We start from the raw sequence: 25,989 nt of genomic DNA on the forward strand, positions 1-25,989 counted from the left end.
AACTGCTTGAACTCGGGAGGCAGAGGTTACAGTGAGCTGAGATTGGACCACTGCACTCTAGCCTGAGTGACACAGCAAAACTCCGTCTCAAAAAATAATAATAATAGCAATTCCAAGTTTCTGTTGATACAGACAGTTGTTAGACAGACTTTAAAATATATACTGAAAAGCAAAAGAACTAGAGTAGCCAAAACAATTTTTTTAAAAAAAGGATAAAGTTGAAGGACTCACAATACCTGATTTTTAAGGTTTACTATAAAGCTACAGTAATCAAGACATTGTGGTATTGTCAAAAGAACAGACAAATAGATAAATGGAACCAGAATGCAGAAGCACACCCACCCAGACATGGTCAATTGATTTTTATAAAGGTGAAAGGGCAATAGTGGGGGAAGGTTAGTTTTTCCAACAAATGACGTGGTAACAACTGGACGTCCACATGCAGAAAAACCTAATCACAACCTATACCTCCACCTTTTACACAAATTAACTTGAAATGGATCATATATCTAAATGTAAAACTATAAAGCTTTTATAAGAAAAAAGTAGAATAAATTTTTTTGAGCTTAAAGAGTTTTTTTTTTTTTTTTACCATGATACTGAAAGTTCAACTCATAAAGAAAAAATACTGTTTAAATTGAACTCTGTCAAGATTAAAAATGTTTGTGAAAGACACTAAGAGAAAGAAAATCAAGCTGTAAACTGGGAGAAAAATATTTGTAAATCATGTATTAGCCAAAAAATTGTGACCTAGAATATATGAAGAACTCTCAAAATTCAGCATTAAGAAAACAACCCTGAGCCTGGCACACTGACATAAACCTGTAGTTAAACGTACTTAGGAACCTGAGGTAGGAAGGTTACTTGAGCCCAAGACTTCAGGGCTGTGGCGCACTATCATCACGCCTGGAAAAGCTACTACACTCCCGTCTGTGCAACAGAGTGAAACTCCTTCTCTCAAAACAAAAGCAAAAAGAGAAGAAAACAACCCAGTTAAAAAAAAAAATGGGTAAGAATTTTTAACAGGCACTTCACCAAAGACAACATGTTGATGGTAAAAAGCACATGAAAAAAATGCTCAGGATCACAATTAGCCGTGAGAGAAACGTAAATTAAAACCATAATGAAATGACAATACACATCTATGAAAATAGCCAAAAAACCCAAACGAAACCTGACAATACAAGTTCTTATACGGATACAGAATTGGAATGCCCATACACTGCTGGTGCAAATGCAAAATGCTACAGTCACTCTGGAGAACAGCTTAGCAATTTCTTATAAAGTTAAACATATGCTATTCATATGCTACAGCAATCACATTCCCAAGTATTTACCCTAGAGAAATGAGAAGTCATCTTCACACAAAATCCTACTCATGGATATTTACAATGACTGTATTCATATTTGCCCCAAAGTGGAAACGACACACACGACTTTTGACAGAATGGATAAAGAAACTGTGGTACAACTGTACAGTGAAATCTGAACAAAATGGAACTAATTATCCATATATGCAAGAATCTCAAAGATGAATCTCAGAAGTATCATGCTGAGGGAAAGCAGTCAGTCTCAAGTGGCTACAAATTGTACGAGTCCATTTTTATGAGATTCTTGAAAAGGCAAAACTACTAGGACAGAAAACAGTGATTGCTAGGAACTGGGGGTGACAGACAGGAGTTGACTATAACAGGACAACATAAGGGAATTTTGGAGGGTGATAGAAATGTTCTATATTCTCATTATGTAGTCATTGCATGAATTTATATGTTATTACATGGAACTGTGTAACTTCAAAAAAAGTTAAATTTACTATATTTTTTACAAGAATAATCTGGCTGTATAATTTTATTCTCACACAAGAATACCAATAGCATATGTATAACAAATCACCCTGAAACTCAGTGGCTTAAAACAAGAAGTATTTATTTGGTTCAATATGGCTGAGCTCAGTAATTATTCTCCTTGATATTTGGTACAAGTTATCTTTAATGTCTCATGACTTGATAAAAGTTATCTCTTGTGTAACTTCCAATATGAAGCCCTAATAATGATCAGACCTCCATTTCTTCTCTGACTTAAGCTGCCTTTTTTTTTTTTGAGACAGAGTCTTGCCCTGTCACCCAGGCTGGAGTTCAGTGGTGCGATCTTGGCTCCCTGCAACCTCTGCCTCCCAGGTTCAAGCAGTTCTCCTGTCTCAGCCTCCTGAATAGCTGGGATTACAAGCACACACTGCCATGCCCAACTAATTTTTGTATTTTTAGTAAAGATGGGGTTTCACCATATCGGTCAGGCTGGTCTTGATCTCTTGACCTTGTGATCCACCCGCCTTGGCCTCCTGAAGTGCTGGGGCTACAGGCGTGAGCCACCACGCCCAGCCTTAAGCTGCTATTTTTTTTTTACTCCTAGTTAACTCTGTTTCAGCTATACTTACCTCCTGGATGCTGTTCTCAAACATGACAGGCACTGGCTGTTCATTCTCCCTAGAACATTCTTCCTTCGGATCCTCTTGGCTCACTCTCACCCTCTTCCAGCCTCTTCTCAAATGTCTCAATGAAGCTTATTCTTCCTATTGCAATCTACATCTCCTGAGATTCTACTTACCATTTTACTTTTTTTAAAAAAAGCACTTTAGCCTTTTAGCTTATTATATAATTTTAGTGTTTATTATCCTACAAGAATCCCACAAGGAAGATTCTTAGGACAGGAATTTTTGTTTTATTCACAGAGCTATCTCCAGACTCTAGAACAGTGTCTACAGAGTAAAGCACATAGGGTGTGTTCAATAAATAAGCTGCAGTAATAATACAGTGTGTGGTACTTGTGGAGGAGACACATACATCAGTGAGACAGAAACTGTGTAAGTACCTTCCTTGATTTTTGGACTTATTTTGCCTCTTTCGCTCCCACATTTTACTAGTTCTGAAATGATGATGTTTTTTACAATCAAGAGAATAAATTTGTTAGCCACACTAGGCAGCAAATACAGATGTATTATCATTGCTGCTACATGTTCAAACACAGGCCTGGGAAGACAGTACCTGGTTCATACTATTAGTACTCCTCATTATTTGTAATGGTTGCACCCCAGACAAAATTTTACCATAAATTTGAATCCTTGTCCCTTAATGGTACAACGATACAGCATTTAAATGAAAAGTTAGTGTGTTAACAGAAGACTGTCAGTCAACCCAAGGCCCTAACTGCCAAACTTAGAATATCTCAGAATGGTCAAAATAAGACTGACTGGGTGACCACTGAAGTGTGAAGGAGTACCATGCCAGAGCAAAACATCTATTAGTCAAAAGTTCCCAGCCAACTTTGAAGAGCTTTTAAAATTACAGCTGGCTGGAAACTAAGGCAAAATGAAAACATCATATTTACCTTTAAGGAAAGGCAAATGAAAAAGGCCCCAGTGACAAAAGGTAATTTAGAAGAAACTTTAAAATTAAGGTAAATGCATCAATTCAAACCCAGATTCTAAAGAAGGATATGTAAGTTTATGGATAAATACAGGTTACTGGCAGGTGGTTTAAGAAACTGTATTGAAATACAAAATATAACGCATATGCATAAGGCTAGTCACTGCAGCAACATCTATAGTAGCGAAAGGCTAGAAATCAACCAAATGTCCACTAATAGCAAACTGGATGATAAACTATTACACACAAAAAACAGAGTACTATATAGCTGTAAACATGAATAAAGATGATTTCTATGTATTGCCCTGGAGTAAGATTTGGGATGTATTAAGTGAAAAAAAAAACAAGGGCCAGGTACGGTGGCTCACGCCTGTAATCCCAGCACTTTGGGAGGCCAAGAGGGCAGACAACCTGAGGTCGGGAGTTCAAGACCAGCCTGACCAACATGAAGAAACCCCGTCTCTACTAAAAATACAAAAAATAGCCAGGTGTGGTGGTACATGCCTGTAGTCCCAGCTACTCAGGAAGTTGAGGCAAGAGAATCACTTGAACCTGGGAGGTAGAGGCTGCAGTGAGCCGAGATTGCACCCTTGTATTCCAGCCTGAGCAACAAGAATGAAACTTCATTTCAGAAAAAAAAAAAAAAAGAGTCTGGATAGTATACAACCATATATATATACATATGTAGCAGCCAGCCAATAAAGTGGCCCTGGGTCCCAATCATCCCCATCCTCCCGGTATTCACACCCTTGTCTGTGTGACCAATAGTTCATGGCAGAAAGGATGGGGTGTGACTTCTGAGATTAGGATATAAAAGACCGTGCAGCTTCTGTCCTAGTCAAGCATACTTGCTCTCTCATCACTCACTCTGGGGGAAACCAGATACCCTATCGTGAGAAGCCCATGTAGTGAGGAATTGTGGCCTCCATGTAGCAAGGAACTGAAGTCTCCTGCTAACAGCCTTGTGACTGTACTTAGAAGTGGATCTTTCGGCTGGGTGCAGGGGCTCACACCTGTAATCCCAACACTTTGGGAGGCCAAGGTGGGTAGATCACCTAAGGTCAGGAGTTTGAGACCAGCCTGGCCAACATGGCAAAACCCTGTCTCTACTAAAATTACAAATATTAGCTGGGCATGGCAGGACATGCCTGTAGTCCCAGCTACTTGGGAGGCTGAGGCAGGAGAACACTTGAACCTGGAGGATAGAGGATGCAGTGAGCCAAGATTGTGCCGTTGCACTCCTGCCTGGGTGACAGAGACTCTGTCTCACTCTGCCTCCCCGCAAAAAAAAAAGAAATATGGATATTTCAGCCCTGGCAAAACCTTCAGATAACTGCAGCCCCAGCTGATATGTGGACTGCAACTGAGAGATTCTGAGTCAGAATGATCTGGCTAAGCCACTTCCAAAATCCTGACCCACAGGAACTGAAATAACCAATGTTTATTGTTTTATGCCAGTGAGTTTGGGAGTAATGTGTTTTACAGGTAGAGAAACCTAATACTACATATATATGAATGAAAGAGAAGAATATGAATACATATTATGTATATTTGCATCTATTTTCATAAAATGTTGCAATGAAATACATAACAAAAATTAATGAAATTGGTATTTACAGGGGGGAAGAAGGAAATGGGGTAGAAGAGGACAGGGATAGAACTAATTTTCTAAATGTACTCTGTTTTATAGTTTTGATTTTGCAACCTTTTAAATATCCTGTGTAACTTCCAAACAAAATTAAATCAAAATTTAGAAAAAGCAATCCCTAAAATGTAAAAACAAAATGAAGCAAACGAATCTAAGTGTGCACCAAGTAGCCAAAGCATACTACATAAAAACTGTTCAAAGTGAATTTTATTATTTATTGTTATTTATTTATTTTTGAGACAGGGTTTCACTCTGTCACCCAGGCTGGAGTACAGTGGCATAATGATGGCTCACTGCAGGCTCAACCTCACGGGCTCAAGCAATTCTCCCACTTCAGCCTCCTCAGTAGGTGGGACTACAGGCACACACCACCAAGCCTGGCTAATCCTTTTTAAAATTTTTTTTGTAAAGACAGGGTCTCACTATGTTGCCCAGGCTGCTCTCAAAACTCTTATACTCAAGCATTCCTCCCATTATGGCCTCCCAGTGTGCTGGGATTACAGGAATGCACCCCTGTGTCCCGCCTAAAGAGAATTTCAACACAATAAATTGTACTTCCTGATCAGGAAATATCCTAAATTTAAAAAACAAACTATGGACTGGGTATGCTGGCTCACGCCTGTTATCTCAGCACTTTGGGAGGCTGAGGCAGGCAGATCACAAGGTCAGGAGATCTAGACCATCCTAGCTAACGTGCTGAAACACTGTCTCTATTAAAAATAGAAAACATTAGTGGGGCATGGCGGCACGTGCCTGCAGTGCTAGATACGTGGGAGGCTGAGGCAGGAGAATTGCTTGAACCTGGGAGGCGGAGGTTGCTGTGAACTGAGATTGTGCCACTGCACTCCAGCCTGGGCAACACAGTGAGACTCCATCTCAAATTAAAAAAAAAAAAAAAACAAAACTATAAAGAAATCTTGTTTTATTCAGTAATCATATTGTCAATGATAGTATTTTTAAAGCTAGTTATGCTATAGATAAAGCAAATGAATAGTTATGTAATTGTCAAGAGGAACCAAGATTTTCAGCATGAGAAAAAAAATAAGAATATAAGGCAAAAAGAAGGTAGCTTAATGTGAATGTACTTACTGCCACCAAACTGTACACTTAACAATTGTTAAGATGGTAAACTGTTAAGTGTATTTTATAATTAAACGTTTTTTTAAAAAGTAAAAACTTGTAAATCTTAAACTGCAAACAATATGAACTCATAATGAATTTCTATTTCCAGAAAGCAGCAAAACATATTACCTAGACATATCCATCAAAAAGGTCTACATGCATTAACCCACCAAAGATTAATGAGTAAAGGTGTGCGATCCCTGAGTACCACTACTCCATCGAAAGGAACCAGGGATCCTTAGATAAATGGTTGAGTCCAGCACTGAAGCAGAAAATGCACAATATGAGCCTGAAACATCTAGTCACATTAGAATGCAAAGAGAAATAAAAAGGAACCAACCTTGAAGGGGCTCCTGCCACCAAAGAAGGAACAATGTAAACATCAAAAGGAATTACCACACGAATAATTAAAACATGACTCTTAAAAATCTTAAAATCTACCAGTACATCTTGAAGAAATGGCTTCTGGGTCAGGGAAAATACATGATAAAATGGAACATGAGAAAAATATCAAAACTTTTTTTTGAAATGGAAAAAAAAAAAAAAAAAAGGCCTGGCGTGGTGGCTTATGCCTGTGATCCCAGCACTTTGAGAGGCCGAGGTGGGTGGATCACCTGACGTCGGCAGTTTGAGGCCAGCCTGGCCAACATAGCGAAACCTCATCTCTACTAAAATATACAAAAATTAGCTGGGTGTGGTGGCAGGCACCTGTGATTCCAGCAACTCAGGAGGCTGAGGCAGGAGAATTGCCTGAACTTGGGTGGCAGAGGTTGCAGTGAGCCAAGACAGCGCCACTGCCCTGCAGCCTAGGTGACAGAGCAAGACTCTATCTCAAAAAAAAAAAAAAAAAAAAAAATTGAAGAAAAAAAAACAAAAACAAAATTGAGGTATAATCTACAAAACATTTTGTACTCCTCAAAACTGTCAGGGTCATAAAAAACAAAAAACTGAGAAACTAGCATTGGTTAAAGAAGACTGAAAACATATAATTAAGTGCAATGCAGTACAATCTGGAATGAATCCTAGAACAGAAAATGAACATTAATTTAAAAAAAATAAAACTGATAAAATCCAAATAAAGCTTGGAGTTAAAAAAAAAAAAAATCCATGAGTTCATGGTTACTTTCATAGGCAGCTAGGGTATCAATTTTTATTCTCAAACATCAAACAAAGGAAAAGATATAGTATTTAACTCATCTTTCCTATATGAACAGCAACCAAATCATTGATAAAGTCCTTAATTATAATATCCCAACTAATAAATACAGAAGAAATGACAGAATTCAAGTATCACAATTTGCAACACTTAATGGAATACAAACATACTTTGGAGATATTTCAGGTTTAGTTCCAGATCGCTGCAATAAAGTGAATATTGCAATAAAATGAGTTATATGAATTTTGTTGTTTCCCAATATGATACCTTTACAATATACTGTACTCTATTAATTGTACAATAGCATTATATCTTTTTTAAAAAGTACAGATCTTAATAAAAAAATAATTCACTGCTAAAAAAAAATGCTGACGATTATCTGAGCCTTTAGTCAGTTCACAGCATCTTGTTGCTGGTGGAGGGTGCTGTCTCCATATTGATGGCTGCTGACTGCAGGGTGGTGGTGTTTGAAGGCTGGGGTAGCTGTGGCAATTTCTTAAAGTAAGACAATAATGAAGTTTGCTACATCAATGGACTTTTGCTTTCATGAAAGATTTTTCAGTAGCATATGATGCTATTTGATAGCATTTTACCCACAGTAGCATTTCTTTCAAACTGGCACCAATCCTCTCAAATTCCTCTGTTACTTTTATCAACTAAATTTAATATCCTAAATTAGTCATTTCAACAATATTTACAGCTTCTTCACCATGAGTATATTCTATTTCAAGAAGCCAGTTTCTTTGCTCATCCATAAGAAGCAACTCCTCATCTGCTCAAGTTTTATCATGAGACAGCAGCAATTCAGTCACATTATCAGGCTCCACTTCTTATTTTAGTTTAGTTTCACATATGAGTGCAATTCCTTGTGGTGCCCCAAAACAATTACAATAGTAATATCAGCAATCACTGATCACAGATCACCATAACAGGCAAAAATGAAAAAAGTCTGAAATATTGCGAGAATTATCAAGATATGACACAAAGACATGAAATGAGCACGTGCTGTCGGAAAAATGACAGCAACAGACTTGCTTAACACGGGACTGCCACGAACCTTCAATTTGTAAAAAAAAAAAAAACAGTATCTGGGAAACACAATAGAGCAAAGCAAATAAAATGAGATGTTCCGGTAATAGTGCTAGCCAATGATCATTAATGGCTGGCTGCCAAAAACCAGTAATAGGTGAAAGGCTTATGAAGAACTTCATGATGGATGAATCAAGCTGACATCTGTACCCATGACTGCATCTTAACATCACAGAAAGACCTATCAGTCATTATATGTCACTAGAACTTATGCAATAGAATGTATACAACATTATCTATGAAGTATTCTGGCAAAAAGGATGCAAGAACAAAAACAGACTAAAGATCACCCTTGTTCAGTATCCTTTGAAAAGAAAGCTAACATATAATTTTTAAAAAGATAGTGACAATAGAACAGAACAAAACTAACAAGGCTTTTGGTGACAATGATCCAGACTGGGTGCTGTGGCACATGCCTGTAATCCCAGCTCTTTTGGAGGCCAAGGCGGGCGGATGGCTTGAGCTTGGGAGTTTGACCAGCCTGGGCAATATGGTTAAACTCAATCTCTACTAAAAATACAAAAAATACAAAAGAAAACTAATATATAATTTTTTAAAAGATAGTTACAATAGAACAGAACAAAACAAGGCTTTTGGCGGAACTGACCTAAGCTTCTATTAAACTCAAATTGAAGGTTTAATATGTATGGCTTAAGCAACTTCAGTACTTAAAAATATTTAAACAAAAAGAAGCCAATGTATGAAACACATGTACACAGCAAATGACTTTAAGATCACAGGTAGAAACACACGATTACTTTATACTCTGATATGTTCATTATTTTAAAAATGCTCTACAGTCAAAATGAAGAATAGCAATGTAACAATTTTTGTTTGTTTGTTTTTTTGTTTTTTTTTTGAGACGGAGTTTCGCTCTTGTTACCCAGGCTGGAGTGCAATGGCGCGATCTCGGCTCACCGCAACCTCCGCCTCCTGGGTTCAGGCAATTCTCCTGCCTCAGCCTCCTGAGTAGCTGGGATTACAGGCACGTGCCACCATGCCCAGCTAATGTTTTGTATTTTTAGTAGAGACGGGGTTTCACCATGTTGACCAGGATGGTCTCGATCTCTTGACCTCGTGATCCACCCGCCTCGGCCTCCCAAAGTGCTGGGATTACAGGCTTGAGCCACCGCGCCCGGCACAATTTTTTAATGTACAGTCAATTCAGTGTATTTATATTGAGTTATTTATAAAAGCCATAATATTTTGGCTAACAGAGGTACCCTCAGGAGACATCTAATAGAAATAAGTTTCAAAATACAGCATTATTAAAAATGAAAGCTTTTCTTTTTTTTTTTTTTTTTAGATGGAGTATAGCTTTGTCAGCCAGGCTAGAGTACAGTGGTACAATCTTGGCTCACTACAATCTCCACCTCCTAGGTTCAAGCGATTCTCCTGCCTCTGCCTCCCGAATAGCTAGGATTACAGGTGTGTGCCATCATGCCTGGCTAATTTTTGTATTTTTAGTAGAGACGGGGTTTTACCATGTTAGTGAGGCTGGTATTGAACTCTTGACCTCAGGTGATCCGCCCGCCTTGGCCTCCCAAAGTGCTAGGATTACAGGTGTGAGCCACAACACCCAGACTAAAAATAAAAGCTTTTATAGCAATCAAAAACTCTACAGGTTTAGAGAGCATTAAAGTTTGTGGCAATTTCATCTATTTAGAAAACCCATATTTCCATATATGTACTGAACTTGCCTAAATCTAGAACCACATGTATTTTTACATTTAAACAACATTAGGCACCAAAAACCGTATTAGAAGTATAAATTTGCAATTCATATTAGAGGAAGTTCAAAGACCTCTCTGTAAAAACTCTTATTTTTAAAACCTGACAATTTGATAAGGGAGCCATAAGTACCCAAAGTTGCAAATAGGCGCATCAGCTTTACCAACACTATGATAAAACCCCAATGCCCTGGTGGCACGTGCCTGCAGTCCCAGCAAGTCGGGAGGCTGAGGCAGGACAATCGCTTGAATCCAGAAGGCAGAGGATGCAGTGAATAGAGATTACCCACTGTACTCCAGCCTGGGCAACAGAATGACAGGCTATCCTGCAAAATTAAATAAATAAATAAATAAATAAATAAAATCCAAATGCCCTCTAAAAGGCATGATTCTTAAACTTTTGAGAGGTATCTGTTAATAATTTCAAAACATAAACCAGCTGTATTTTCTGAAAGCCCAATTTTTTTTTTCAAATTATGATTTGGGATAATTTTGTAAAATTTGAGATAAATGTACAGTACAAAATAATGCAAACTACTGGTCTAAAGCATAAAGCATTAAGAGTAATAAAACAGATGTAGCAGATTAAAAAAAGAAAAACATAAAAATAAAAAAGCTGGGCTGGGCCCAGTGGCACATACCTGTAATCCCAGCACTTTGGAAGGTGAGGTGGGTGGATCACCTGAGGTCAGGAGTTCAAGAGCAGCCTGACCAACATGATGAAACCCCATCTCTACTAAATACAAAAAAAAAAAAAAAAAAAAATTAGCCAGGTGTGGTGGTGCATGCCTGTAATCCCAACTACTTGGGAGGCTGAGGCAGGAGAATAGCTTGAACCCGGGAGACAGAGGTTGCAGTGAGCAGAGATTGTGCCATTGCACTCCACCCTGGGCAACAAAGGCAACTCTATTTAAAATGAATAAGTAAATAAGGAAATAAGTAGGTAAGTTAGTTAGTTATGTCAAGCTCTAATACATCATTCCTCCAGTCTGAGTTCAGCCAGAAACCTGAAAACTTCAAAAATCAATATATCAAGTAAGTGGGAAAAGTACAAAAGAACACAAAACACTCACTTTTACAAAGGAAATGTGCAAACAGTTATGGATGTGCATTCTATCCCCAGCCCTTTACCTATTTCATAGTCAAAACTGCTCTGGGAGGTAGTACTATTATCACCAATTTACAGATGAGAAAAAAGGTTCAAGTGAATTATTTTACCAGTGGTCACACAAGTGGTATAAGGTCAAATGACAAACCTACTACTAACCATGTAATCTTAGCAACAAAAAATCAACTGTTATTTATTCTTTAAAGAAAAATATGACTTCCACTAGTAAAAGAAAAAGCAAGCCACCAATTAGGAACCAAATTAGTGGGAAAAAATGAGAACTTTGGTTTCTGAGTGACAAGAACAAAATTAGCTTTCCATAATTTCAATTAGTCCTTGAAAGTAACAAACTGCATTCATAATTAATCCTCAAAACAGATTCTATTTGCAAGAATTAACTGCACAAACACCTTCTATTAAGTAAAACATTCATACAGTAAACATATGACTTAGTCAAAGACACAGATAAAGTATTATTTTCTCTATCACGCTTTCAGTAGATGTGCCAAAAAATTTAATCTCAGACAACCAGACATATTTATGAGATCTACCATTATGGATAAAACTCAAATAGGCTGGTTTCCAAATATTGTAGTGGCTACAGACAATAAAATGGATCTAGAGCTCTAATAAAGTTCCACAGGGTCCATAGTAATGGATACTGCACATCATCAAGATGTTGGTAAAGAGATCTAAGTATTAAGCCCAACCATCTGCTTTCTTTCTCTGCAAAATAATTACAAACAAGGTGGTGTCTCTAAAGATTAGCAACACCGCCTCGCCAAAAAAGATTCTGGTTGCACAAATATTTACACATTACCAGAATAATTGCAAATCCAGTATTTTTGGGTAAAGCCCATACTTTTCAGTTTGATTTTTGTATCCTGATTACTTTAATCATCTTTAAATGTGTAAAAATGTTTTCAAAAGTTTGTTACTTAAAACTTCACAGAACTACAATTTAAATGCAAAACAAAGGAATTCAATCTGCCTTTAGTATTTCAACTAAAGACTTCCTGTTAACAGCAGGATTCCTTCCTTTGACACATACAGTAAGTGCGTGACTGGTATGTGGCCAAGAACATTATTTTCTAATCTGAAAGTTCTACAGCTAAACGTAGAACTTTCTAGGCTCTAAAACTTTGACATTATACAACTTGTTTTTGTGCTTCTACTAAATACAATAAAACAAATTTAACCATTGATATAAGGTGTTTCCTGAAAATCTAATAACTAATTGGCAGAAATTACTTCTGCCATTAAGTCACTGCAAAACAAATTTTCCAACCTTTTTATGCTTACGACAATCAAAATTGACTGTGAAAATAAATCTGTCTATAGGACATCCCTACCCTCCTACAAACTTTCTCCTTTCTATTCAAATTCCTTGAGCCCTATTCAGCATAAATCCTAAAAATGTGTTTCAACTTTTCTCAAGGTAAATTCAAAAACTTGTAGCTGCTGTCTCACATTCAGATTTTTCCCTTCTGGAAAAGGCAGTTACTAATAGGCTTTTCTGTTTGGCATGTAATTGGTTATTAATCTTTCCCTGCAACTTAAGAGATTCCTTCAAAAAGAGTACTATTTTTTTCTAGACAGTAAAACATTAAATCTGTATTGCCCTGATAAATTAATGTTATCAAATCAAGTCTGTCAAGCAATGTATAAACTGCTATAAAGAACTTTTTTTTTTTTGGTTGGGGGAAGATACCTTATTGCCAGAAAGATTCTTCAACTACTTGCAACCTTCTTTAAGCCTAACACAATCTGATATTAAAGAGCCCTGGGTGAGACTTAGAACACAGAAGTCTACTGTCTCATTAAAACAAGGTCTTGGCTATTCCATGAAATCAAATCTTATTTTTACATATGTATGTTCCAATAAAACTTTACAAAAGCAGGAGGCAAGTCTATTTGGCCCATGGGTGTAGCTTGCTGACCCCTGCTGTAACCTCCCTCATAAAATTTAAAACACCCTCAAGATTAAAATTACAGTAGGGGCCTGAATTTTGGTAAAATATTTTCCTTCTCTCTTTTCCCTCCTCCATGCATGATTGCTTGCAAACAGTCATTTCAACAAATGACAGTTACTAGTAATTATCTTTCTGTGGTAGCCCCTGGGCAGGCTGCCCATAAGATTAATGAACTTATTTCTTTTTAAAGAACAATGATCCAGACTGGGTACTGTGGCACATGCCTGTAATCCCAGCTCTTTTGGAGGCCAAAGCAGGCAGACTGCTTGAGCTTGGGAGTTTGACCAGCCTGGGCAACATGGTTAAACTCAATTTCTACTAAAAATACAAAAATTCAGCCAGGTGTGGTGGTGCACGCTACTCAGGAGGCTGAGGTGGGAGGATCGCTTGAGCCCAGGAGGTTGAGGCTGCAGTGAGCTGTGATCCTGCTACTGCAATATAGCCTGGGCAACAGGGCAAGATTCTGTCTCAAAAAAATAAAAAAGAACAAAAGAACAATGATCCTAGATCACAAAGACCCCCTTGAATGGTTTCCAGAAGTTGGACTGGCCAAAGAAGAGGCCAGGCCACTTTGGTCACTGTTGATCTCACCTCCTGCAAACTTTTCTACCAAACTATAGGTTTAATTAAACAGTAACCTGCCATATTTTCCCAGCTTTCTTTCCATAGTAACTGGCAGTCACAAACACTATTGTAAAACCTAAGACTGATCTTTGAGATATTTTTCAGACTTTGCTTACAAGTGGACCAACTGACACCAACTGGACCAGTGTTCTGTGAACCCAACCAAGGAACTGACTTGGTTTTGTGACTCCCCCCTTTCCCAGGAACTGATTCAGTGCATGAAGACAGCTTTGACAACCCTAGGATTTCATCCCAGACCAATCAGCAGCACCCATCCGCTTGCCCCCCGTCTGCCAAATCATCTTTTAAAAACCCTGGCTTCTAAAGTCTTGCGGTGACGTCTCTGAGAAACATTTCCCATCTTCCTTACTCAGCTGCCTTGCAATAAACTCCTTCTTCTTTATACTATCTGCTGTCTCAGTGTTCAGCTCTACTTGGATAGCAGACAAGAGCCCAGTCAGGTGGTAACACTGTTTTATAGCATTTTTTGGATACATAATATTTGCATATATTTATGAGGTACATGTGATATTTTGTTACATGTACAAAGTATGTAATGATCAAATCAGGGTAGAGTATCCATCACCTTGAGTATTTGTCATTTCTATGTGTTGGTAACATTTCAAGTCCTCTCAGATTCTAGCTATTTCAAAATTAACTGTAGTCACCCTACTCCGATATCAAAACTTAGAATTTATTCCATCTAACTGTATGTTTGCACCCATTAATCTACCTCTCTTTATCTCCCCTCCCATCCTTCCCAGCCTCTGCTATTATTCTACTTTCTACCTCCATGAAATCAATGTGTTTCGCTCCCACATGGGTAAGAACACAACACACTTGTCTTTCTGTGCCTGATTTCCCTTAACATGGGAACCACCAGTTCCATCCAAGTTGCTGCAAATGACATGATATACATGGGAGTGCAGGTATTCCTCTGATACACTGATTTATTTTCCTTTAGAGACCCAGGGACTGCGGGATCATATGGTAATTCTGTTTTTAGTTTTCTGAGAAATTTCCAAACTGTTTTCCATAGTGCCTGTACTAATTATTATAACATTCCCACCAAACAGTCTACAACAGTTGCCTTTTCTTCACACTCTCACCAGTAGTATATTTTTTGTCTTTTTATTAATAGCCATGCTAACTTGGGTAAGATATCTCGCTGTGGTTCTGACTTACATTTCCCTGATAATTAGTGATGTTGCACATTTTTTTGCATACCTGTTGGCCATTTTTATGTCTTCTTTTGAGAAATGTCTATTCACATCCTTTGCCCACTTTTTAATGGAATTGTTTTTCTTACTGTTGGCTTCCTTGCATATTCTGGATACTAGTCCCTCGCTGGATGCATCTTTCGCAAACATTTTCTCCTACCCAATAGGCTGCCTCTTCATTCTGTTGTTTCCTTCACTATGCAGAAGCCTTTTAATCTAGTCTCATTTGTCTATTTCTTTTAATATAGTCCCATTTGTCTATTTCTTGTTTTTGTTGCCTGTGTTTTTGAGGTCTTAGCCATAAAATCTGTTAGACCGATATCCTCAAGTGTTTCCCCTACATTTTCTTCTAGTAGTTTTATAATTTCAGGTCTTAAGTCTTTAATCCACCTTCAGTTGAATTTTGCATATGGTAAGAGACCAAGAGTCAGGTTTCATTCTTCTGCATATGGAGATCCAATTTTTCCAGCATCGTTTATTGAAAAGGGTGTCCTTTTCCCAGTGTACGTTCTTGTTGCTTTTGCAAAAATATCAGTTGGCTGCAAATATGTGAATTTATTTCTGCGTTATCTGTTTTGTTCCATGGGTCTATGTGCCTCTTTCTATATCAATACCATGCTATTTTGGTTACAACAGCCTTTGAAGACAGGCAGTGTGATGCTTCTAGCTTTTTCTGTTTGCTCAGGATTACTTTGGCTATTTGGGCTCCTTGTTGGTTCTGTAGAAAATTTAGGATTGTTTTATTTCCTTGAAAAATGACGGTTATTTTAGGCCGGGTGTGGTGGCTCACGCCTGTAATCTCAGCATTTTGGGAAGCCGAGGCGGGTGGATCACAAGGTCAAGAGTTCAAGACCAGCCTGGTCAAGATGGTGAAACCCTGTCTCTACTAAAAATACAAAAATTAGCCGAGCGCGGTAGCAGGTGCCTGTAATCCCAGCTACTCAGGAGGCTGAGGCAGGAGAATCGCTTGAACCCGGGAGGCAGAGGTTGCAGTGAGCCGAGATTGCGCCACTGCACTCTAGCCTGGGCAACAAAGCAAGACTCTGTCTAAAAAAAAAAAAAAAGAAAAAAGAAAAATGACTGTTATTTTAATAGGAATTGTACGGAATATGTAGATTACTTTGGGCAATATTGTCATTTTAATGATGTTAATTTTTCTGATCCACAAGCATGGGATGTCTTTCCATTTGTTTTTGTGCTCTTCAATTTCTTTCATCAGTGTTTTGAAATCTAACTTTTTTTAAATGACGAATTTGAAAACCTATAATTTTTACTTTATTGTAAAGTTGTGACTGGAAAGTTGTTTTAAAATCTGTTTTTAAACTTATAAAAATTATGTCAAATTGCTCCTAAGAAAGGATCAGTAGAGATTTAGTTCTTATAGTATTTCCTCGACTATATTTTGAAAATTAGATTTTGAAAATAAAAGTTTAACGTATTATTATTAATTCTTCGTATTTACATACTTAAAGCTCAGGCAGAAAAGTATTACAAGCTTTCAGTGATGTCTGCAATATAGATGGGAAAGGTGAATGCAAAGAGTAACACATATTCTATAGCAACAGTAAACACAGCTATTTCTGCTGCCCCTCAGCTACCAAAAACTCTTAAGTCTCCAGATTTAAAACCTCCGGGTTCATTCACTCATTCAGCCATTTATTTTTGTGAGCATCTGTTAGGCAGTCATGTGGCTATGCTAATCCTATCTGACTCCTCTCTCCTTTGTCCTTCAAACGCCATTAGCGGCCAAGTCCCATTAATCTGGGCATGATCCACTTCTTCCCCTTTCCAAATTTCTGAAGTACAGGTCAAGCCTTCATTAACCACTGAATATGCACCAAATGGAAGATTATGCTGTCATTAAAACTACTCATAAAAAGTATACAATGAAGAAAATCATTCAAGTAAAAGGCAAGAACAGAAAACTATACAAAATATTATATAATCACATCAATGTAAAAAAAGAATTTGGCATGAAAAAAGTGAAGAAAAAAATATACTAAGATCTCTAGCGGATGGGTACTCTGCCTTTACTTTTCTGCATTTTGCAGATTTCCTATAATAAGCAGTTATTATTCTAGAAGAAAATATAAATGAGCTTTATTTTTAAAACTATTTTAGTTAGATAACAAATTATTCCTGAGGTTCAGAAGTGCATATCAGAAACAACCAAAATAAACACTCAAGCATGCAGTAGTCTTAATCCTTTAACCTAATTATTTAAAAACTAAAAGGTACTCATCCATGGCCCTTACTGCACTTCTACATGCCTAGAAAACCTCAGCTCTTAATGTTCCAGTGAGACTCTGATGTCAGCTTTCATAAAATAAGTTGTTCTTACCAACTATTCCACATTATTTAAAACTTCAGTGATTTGCTTTCTCCTAAACTCTAATTCTCATTTTTCCTTCAAAAGCGTCCTAGATTTGCCTTTCCTATGACCACTGGTACCCACTGGTACCTGCAATCCTCTTTCTCTAGGAATCTACCCTTAATTCTAGCACAAAACTAATCTTTAAACACTGCTTTCATAGAATCATTTGTCTTTTTGAAATGTGCAGTAACTTCCACTTGACTCAAATCTATAAGCCTATTGTTGAACCACAAATCTCCATTCCATGTTACATCTATTTCTTCAAACCAGGCAGCGCTACACTGTTCTTTAGATTTACACCAGGCCTACTCTGTTTTCATTGTGTTATTCCCAATTTTCCACATAAAATGTCCTTTTTCTGGCCCCTGTTCATCTAAAGGCCAAGCTTGAGGCCCAGTCCAAGTCCAACCTCTTCCATGAATCATCTCTTTAAGTATTCCAGCCTATACTAATAGCTCTTCTGACTCCCTTTTGCACTTACAGTTAATATCACAAAGTATAACAATTGCTCTGTGACCACTGAGTATAGATTGGTTTTGTTTCCCCAAAGAAGGTACCAGACAAATAAGGTACCAGAAAGCAGAGACCAACAGGCCCAAGGAAAACGCTAGACACATAAACAATTAATACTAAATGAATAAATTTTTCTACAGTCAAAATACTAATGCTCCAAAACATATTTTAAGTCACCTTATTTGAAGTTATGTGGGCCAAAAAGTAAATCTGTCTCACATTTTATTTTTATGCTGCCAAAATTTAAAGTCTATTACTTGGTAGAAAAAAATAATCAGACAGGAAAGTTTAATTTTCTTCTTGCTTCATTTTATCTACTGAAACCAGGATTTTAGGAATAAAGTAGAACTATACATTTCTCCAATCTCTTCTGCTTCTTTCAGAAGTATCTCCAAGTCAGAAGATATAAAAAATACCTTACTTTCCTTAATTATATGGTAATATTTTTTGCCTGTTACAAAAAGAACAACAAAAAGACATGCTCAACACACAACTGTATGACAGTAAGTCTTTCTGATCAACTCAGGAAAGAATTCTTGAACTACTAAATCAGCTTTGTTCAAAGAAAAAGTGCAGGATCTAGCGAAGTAATGTACTTGCTCACCGTATCACTGAGCATGCCCAATTCTTCCTATTCTTTCCTTTCCCAAGTTTAAGTCCAGGGGCTCTAAAGATGTACCCTTCCCATTATTCTACCAAATCTGAACATAAATTCAACCCAACTGGAGACATTAAATTCTTCAGGTTTTCAAGAGTCACAGCATTAAGAGTCTAGACAGCCTTGAGATAAGTACCAGGTTTATACAATGTAAGTTAATAAAATAAATGAACACAAGAACTCTTTCATTCAGTGTAGATTACCAACTATTTGCACACACGCTTAAGCAAGACTAGCAAAGTAGAAAAGTATTTTGCTAGGAGTATTTGTTTGCGTCCCAAGAAAATCTAGAAAAGAACATCTTTTCAATTGACATGTCAATAAACTACTATTTTATATGTTAAGCTACCTGAAGCATGCCTCCCCTGATTCTGAGGCATTCTTTGGAAGAGATCATGGTTGTATTCATAATATCTGTATTCTTCATGTGTACGATCTCCAAGTGGCCGCTTTCTCTGACCATCAAAAAAATTGTCTGAATAATAATATCGGGAACCAGAGTCTCCATTTTCAACAGCAAAATTAACTTCCGTTACAAATGACTGAGAAGAGCCATACTCTCTAGGAACATCTGCTAGGCTTCTGGCAAGATAAGAAGGTGCAGATAATCTGTTGCTTTCTCTTCTCATTATTTCATGAGGTGTTCTTTGAATTGGACTTCTAAGGAAACTCTGGTTTCTTGAAACTACCCCATCTCCAGAAGCTGAAAAAGCATTAGGACTTGAATCTGGAAGACAGATATCAGTTCGTCTGGGAATTGTTGGACCATGCCGGATGAATGAAGGCATAAGATCTACAATGAAACAAAGGATATAATTACCCTTTTAATAAGTAACAAAAGCAGTTTTCAAAAGTTGTTCGTGTCTAAAACCCCAAAATCAAAATGTCAGTAAACTTAAGAAAACACAATTTTGGGCCGGGCACCATGGCTCACACCTGTAACCCCAGCACTTTGGGAGGCCAAGGCGGGTGGATCACAAGGTCAGGAGATTGAGACCATCCTAGCCAATATGGTGAAAACCCGTCTCTACTAAAAATACAAAAAACATAGCTGGGCGTGGTGGCGCAGGCCTGTAGTCCCAGCTACTCAGGAGGCTGAGGCAGGAGAACTGCTTGAACCCAGGAGGTGGAGACTGCAGTGAACCGAGATTGCGCCACTGCACTGCAGCCTGGGCGACAGCGCAAGACTCCGTTTCAAACAAAACAAAACAAAACAAAAAAACAACAAGGAAACACAATTTTGGCCGGGAGTGATGGCTCACGCTGTAATCCCAGTGCGTTGGGAGGCCGAGGCAGGCGGGTTACGAGATCAAGAGATCCGAGACCATCCTGGCCAAAATGGTGAAACCCCCCGTCTCTACTAAAAATACAAAAATTAGCTCGGTGTGGTGGCGCGGGCCTGTAGTCTTAGCTACTCAGGAGGCTTAGGCAGGAGAATTGCTTGAACCTGGGAGGCAGAGATTGCAGTGGGCCGAGGTTGTGACACTGCACTCCAGCCTGGGCGACAAAGTGAAACTCTGTCTCAAAAAAAAGAAAAAAAATCAGTAGCTCTTTCTTCTCTTGGAATTACCTAGCACCAGGAGGGTAATCAAAAGCTAGAAAGCTACAAATTCAGGTAGAAATTGAAAATAAAAAGCTCTCATTTCAAAGAGGCACAAAAATGCTGAATCGGCTCAAAAACACCAAGCCGGAAACTATGTAATTATAATTCAAAATAGCAGATGATGGTAGAACAATGGCTTTTAGGATATAGTACTTTTATTTTTATTTTTGAGACAGAGTCTCACTCTGTCGCCAAGCTGGAGTGCAGTGGCGCTATCTTGCCTCACTGCAACCTCTGACTCCCTGGTTCAAGCAATTCTCCTGCCTCAGCCTCCAGAGTAGCAGGGATTACAGGCACGCGCCACTATGCCTAGCTATTTTTTGTATTTTTAGTAGAGACGGGGTTTCACCATGTTGGCCAGGATGACCTCGACCTCCTGACCTCGTGATCCGACAATCTCGGCCTCCCAAAGTGCTGGGATTACAGGCGTAAGCCACCGCGCCGGGCCAGGACATAGTACTTTTAAATACGAAACTTGAAAACAGCGTAAAATATTCCTAGTGAGAAAGCAAATACCTTTAAAACAAGAAAAAATCTGAAAATGGAGACACCCTTACTATTCATTAACTAAACAACACTGGAGACATTCATATTAATAAGCTTCAGAAACTAACACTGGACAGAAGCAAATTATCCGAATAAACAAGGCTCAACAGCTCATGTAACAACAAAACTATTAATGATTTCAAGTAATGTTTGATAAACTTTATTTGTAGCAAACCAGCAAGCTATGGCTTAAAAACACCGAAAAAGCTAACCTCATGTGTAACTGAAAGCCAAGTCGTTAAAAAAAAAAAGTTTAAAAATCAGGTTTCAAGTTACTGGTGTACTCAACAGACATAAATTTTGTTGATAGTATTGCAAGTACTACAATATACCTGGAAGGCTGACAATGTGTTATAATGGAAAAGCATACTCTCCAACTGTGTGATCTTGGGAAAATACTAGAAATCCAGCTTCCCAATTACAATTTGAGGTAACGCTTAAGTCACAAGGTTACCACCAGCTTCCAAGAAGGAAACTTACGCAAAGGGCCCGGGACACTGTGTGAGCAGCAAAATACCAGCTCTTTGCCTCACAAATGTCGTGAACACACAAGAATTAAAAATTCAAGAGACTCAACTCAAAAAATCAAATACTTAAGAAAAGCAGCGGGGGAGAGGAGGTGGGGGGGGGGGGTGGGATACACCCCATTACAAAAACTTTTCGGGTGGAGAGATTCTCTAATGATAGAAATCACTTTGAGTTACCTTTTTGGAATCTCACGAATATAGCCAAATAGAAAGGTTTTGGGGTCTCTGCTGTGGGATGTAAGAGTGGTGAGCCTTTGGGTGGCGGCTCCAAGAGCGACGGTGTGCTTTTCACCTTGTCAACTCTGCATCCGGCAGCAGGACTAAGGAATTCTGCCCCAGAATTCGCACAACTTGCAGCACGGTCAAGAGATACCCGCAATGTTTGCAAACATAAGGCACATCACCACGCATCCAGAAGAGGAAAAAGGTGTCCCTGTCTCATCACTTTTACTCCTATAGCATTAGGTGATAAGCAATTTACGTGTTTCCTAGTCTCTCTTCCAGGACTCAAAACCAACAACCCTCTCTGCCAGGCGGGGCGGGGCAGTATTTATTTTTAGGGGGTGCCTATTTGGCTGGGTTGGGAGGGGGGAACTAACCCAAGTTTCTTACTCGTTATAGTCTTTCAATCAACGAATACCACGTTAGGCACAAGAAAATCTCAAAACCAGTATTTCACAGCGACCAGGGAAGAAGGAGAAGCCCTGGGGAGCCGCTGGCGCCCCCGCCCAGGTCTCCGCAGCCCGCGGCCGCCCGGGCCAGGTGTGGGCGCGCCCAGCCTGACACTCACTCCGAAGCAGAGGCGACGTCTCCTTCTTCACGTACTTCCCCTGCACCTCGGCCGGCTTGGACACTTCGTTTTTGGTTTTCTTTCGGGACAGCATCCTTCACGAGGAGGCCCGAGGCCGCGCTGAGCTGCCTCCCTAGGGATCGGCGCCGGGCGCCGGCCGTCTCCGCCGCCACCTCCGCCGGCGCCGCCGCCTCCTTCCCTCTCGAGCCGCCGCCGCCGCCTCCGCCTCCGCCTCCGCCTCCGCCGCCGCCTGTCCGGAGCCCGGGATTGCCCGCAGGGACTGCCGCATGTTCAGGGCGCTAATAGCGCCGGCCGCCGCTCAGTCGCTGGTCAGTTCCTTCCCGGAAGTCGGCCCGCTCTGCGACGCTGCCCGGGGACGCCTTGAGAAGAGCCCAGCGACGCCGGTCCAGGGCCAGGGCCATGGTCCACCGCGGGCCGCCGGGTAACCGCTACCACCACCGCCGCCGCCGCCTACATCCCGTAAACTTTCCCCGCGGCCGCTGGGAATTCTGGGAAGTTCGGCGCCGCGCGGGCCGCCGCCGCCCCTCCCCCACCGCGGCTCCGGGCGCGGCTCGGGCGCCGGAACTCGGTTGCTGGCGCTTTGGGCTAATCCGCCGGCCCCGCGGAGCCTCGGCAGTTCCTCAGCGAGAAGCAGGCCCCGCTGACCACGAAGATGAAGGACGACGGCTGTAGTGCTGAATGCGAGAGCTTGTTACACGCGAATGTCGTGGAGCCCACTCTCCACAGAATTTTGCTTTTGCACCCCCTTGGGATCTCAGGGTACGCGGTGACCTTCTTTCCCCCAGACGTTGTACCCTGTTTGAGAGCATTACTACGTAGGGTGTCCTGGGCTGGTGAATTCAGTTCCCCAAATAATGCAGAATGCTAACCCTGTCCTCCAGGCTAGTGCTACACCAAATACTGTAATCTGTTCTGTTGGAAACGTTAATGCAGATTAACTAGAAATAAGTTGATCCTCTACTGAGTATCAGGTAGTGCGTTTTTCTAATAAAATGAAAAAGTGGAAGAATGCAAGATGGAATTTCCAGTACCTTTTAAAGATACATTTGATGTTAGCATATTACAATTATTTTATTGCATCATCATTATCATTAGTATGATTAATAGCCTCATATTTCCTCTTGACGTTATGTGTTACGATCTTGGAATTTTTTTTTTTTTTTTTTTCTGAGACAGAGTCTTGCTCCGTCGCCAGGCGCCAGGCTGGAGTGCAGTGGCGCAATCTCGGCTCACTGCAACCTCCGCCTCCTGAGTTCAAGCAATTCTCCTGCCTCAGCCTCCTGAGTAGCTGGGACTACAGGCGTGTGTCACCACGCCCAGCTAATTTTTGTATTTTTAGTAGAGGCAGGGTTTCACCATATTGGCCAGGATGGTCTGGATCTCTTGACCTCGTGATCCGCCCACCTTGGCCTCCCAAAATGCTGTGATTACAGGGGTGAGCCACCGTGCCCGGCCACGATCTTAGAATTTTGAGGACTTTAACCACTACAAGTCAGGACCCGGAATTTTGTATCTAAAATAATAGACTCTACCTCCTTCTATATAACTTAGCAAGACTGCCAAATGTACAGGATAGCATTTGGAATATAAGATTAGATTCATCCCTGGGTGACCAAATTAAGGCTTTAATAATGGAGAATGCTTTTCCTGAGATCTAAAACATCTCACAGGAGATCTAAGACGTATATCACGATTAACAAAAGACATGGAATTTTTTTACCACATAAGATTAAGAAAATGGTCCAATTTTGTTTTGCCATAAACAAACAAATGAGATATTTGATCTAGTGTCTGTCTCCATATGCTGTTATGTCCCCTTGGTGCAGATCTCCAACTATTCATTCATTAACCAATAAGTACTGATCACCCACTAGGCTAGGCACTGTGCTAGGTACTTGTGATACAGCAATAAGCAACACAGACAAAAATACTGTCATGGGAAAGAGAAAAAAATGAAGAAAGTAAGCAAAACATACTGTGTTAGATAAGTGATGAAGTGAAAATAAGAAAAGACTCGCATTTTTAGGAAGGATGATGGAAAGATGAGAGAAGGCTCATGAGAAGGTGACACTGGAGTTGAGTGACAAAGTGAGGAAATTGGCCATGCTGCTATCTGGAGGAACAGTATTCCAGGCAGAAAGAACAGCAAGTGCAAAGTCACTGCAAGTGGCTGTGTTCCTGGCAGATTGGAGGAACAGTAAGAGGGTTTATGTAGTGGAAAAGAGGGCGCGATGCAGCTAGAGAGCAACAGTAGTCACGGCACCTAGGGCTTTGTAGGCCATTGTAAGGAATGTCACTGTGAGCAGAGGAGTGACATGATCCCAGTTAATGTTTTTTTTTTTTTTTTTGAGTCGGAGTTTCGCTCTTGTTACCCAGGCTGGAGTGCAATGGCGCGATCTCGGCTCACCGCAGCCTCCGCCTCCTCGGTTCAGGCAATTCTCCTGCCTCAGCCTCCTGAGTAGCTGGGATTACAGGCACGTGCCACCATGCCCAGCTAATGTTTTGTATTTTTAGTAGAGACGGGGTTTCACCATGTTGACCAGGATGGTCTCGATCTCTTGACCTCGTGATCCACCCGCCTCGGCCTCCCAAAGTGCTGGGATTACAGGCGTGAGCCACCGCGCCCGGCCCCAGTTAATGTTTTAATAGGACTGCTTTGGATGCTGAGTTGAGAGTGGTCAATGGAGATAAGGGCAAAAGTAGGGAGATCAGTCAGAAGTTATTGCTGACTTGGACCCAGATAATAATAGGTGGAGGTAAGAGGACATATTTTGGACATATTTTAAAGAGAGCCAACCAAATTTGCTGACATTGAATATGGAGTGTGAGAGTATCACTCACTTCCATGGGTATAAAAATCATAAACAGAATTGGAGCTTACTTACTAGAAGCAGAATGTACTCTAAGAGAAACATTAGAAAGACAGTTGCTTGTTCCTGTGGTTCAGAAAAAAGGGCAAGTTCTAAAGCGTTGATAGTGTGCAGGGAGAAGAAAGAATGATGAAACTTAAGTGAAAACACAATGGGGTTTTGTCACCCGTTCAGGGTATGAAGGTGGGAGATGAAGGGGGAGCCAAAGAAGTGCCAGGTTTCTGCCCAAGGCTTACCTCAGAGAAGGACAAAAGGATGTTAGTACCTTGTTAATAAAAGCAACTTTTCACACCTGGAGTTTTCCCAGAGCCTAAAATACGGGACACCTTTCACATACATGGAGGAAAGAATCCTGGAATTTTCTAGTTGAAAAAGAATTCTGAGGTGGCCTAGGCTCATCTCATTGACATCGAAAATAAACTAAAAAATTAAGTTTTTTTGCCTCAGATTACATTCCTGGTTAGTGGCAGAATAGCATCAGAACTGGAGTTTTCAATTTCTTTTTTTTTTTTTCCCCTGAGACATAGTCTCGCTCTGTTGCCCAGGCTGGAGTGCAGTGGCTCCTGCAACCTCTGTCTCCTAGGTTCAAGATATCCTCCTGCCTTAGCCCCCTGAGTAGCTGGGATTACAGGCACATGCCACCACATCTGGTTATTTTTTGTATTTTTAGTAGAGATGGGGGTTCCTCATGTTGGCCAGACTGGTCCAGAAATCCTGGCCCCAAGTGATCTGCCCACCTCAGCCTCCCAAAGTGCTGCCATTATAAGCATAAGTCACTGTGCCAGCCTCAGTTTCCATTTGGGGCTCTTTTCTGCTACAGAACATTCAGAATCCCACTAATGTGAGTCCAGACTGTTTCTAACATAGTTGTTTTGAAAGCCATCTATGTTCCTTACGAAGTACTCCCTTTTACAATGCTATTTCATTTCTTTGAATTGTAGCAGAGAGAAAGCTTTAATTAGGTACTCTACTTGACACCTAATTTGCCTTTTTAT

The 25,989-nt window shown here is 39.9% G+C and overlaps 1 protein-coding gene across 1 annotated transcript in view; it reads right to left on the reverse strand.

Moving 5' to 3' along the window:
- Positions 1 to 22,764, reverse strand: part of SAV1 (salvador family WW domain containing protein 1) — a 33,697-nt gene extending 10,933 nt beyond the window's left edge. Inside the window, exons 1-2 of the mRNA XM_032244559.1 lie at positions 22,104 to 22,764; positions 18,987 to 19,430 (exon numbers count right to left, since the gene is read on the reverse strand). Of these exons, the coding sequence (XP_032100450.1) occupies positions 18,987 to 19,430; positions 22,104 to 22,197 (538 nt within the window). The 5' untranslated portion in view covers positions 22,198 to 22,764. The remainder of the gene's footprint in view (positions 1 to 18,986; positions 19,431 to 22,103) is intronic.
- Positions 22,765 to 25,989: the final 3,225 nt, after the last annotated feature.

Source organism: Sapajus apella, unplaced genomic scaffold (assembly GCF_009761245.1).
Source record: "Sapajus apella isolate SASKATOON/1434 unplaced genomic scaffold, GSC_monkey_1.0 scaffold55, whole genome shotgun sequence".
In the NCBI taxonomy this organism is placed as follows: Eukaryota; Metazoa; Chordata; class Mammalia; order Primates; family Cebidae; genus Sapajus; species Sapajus apella.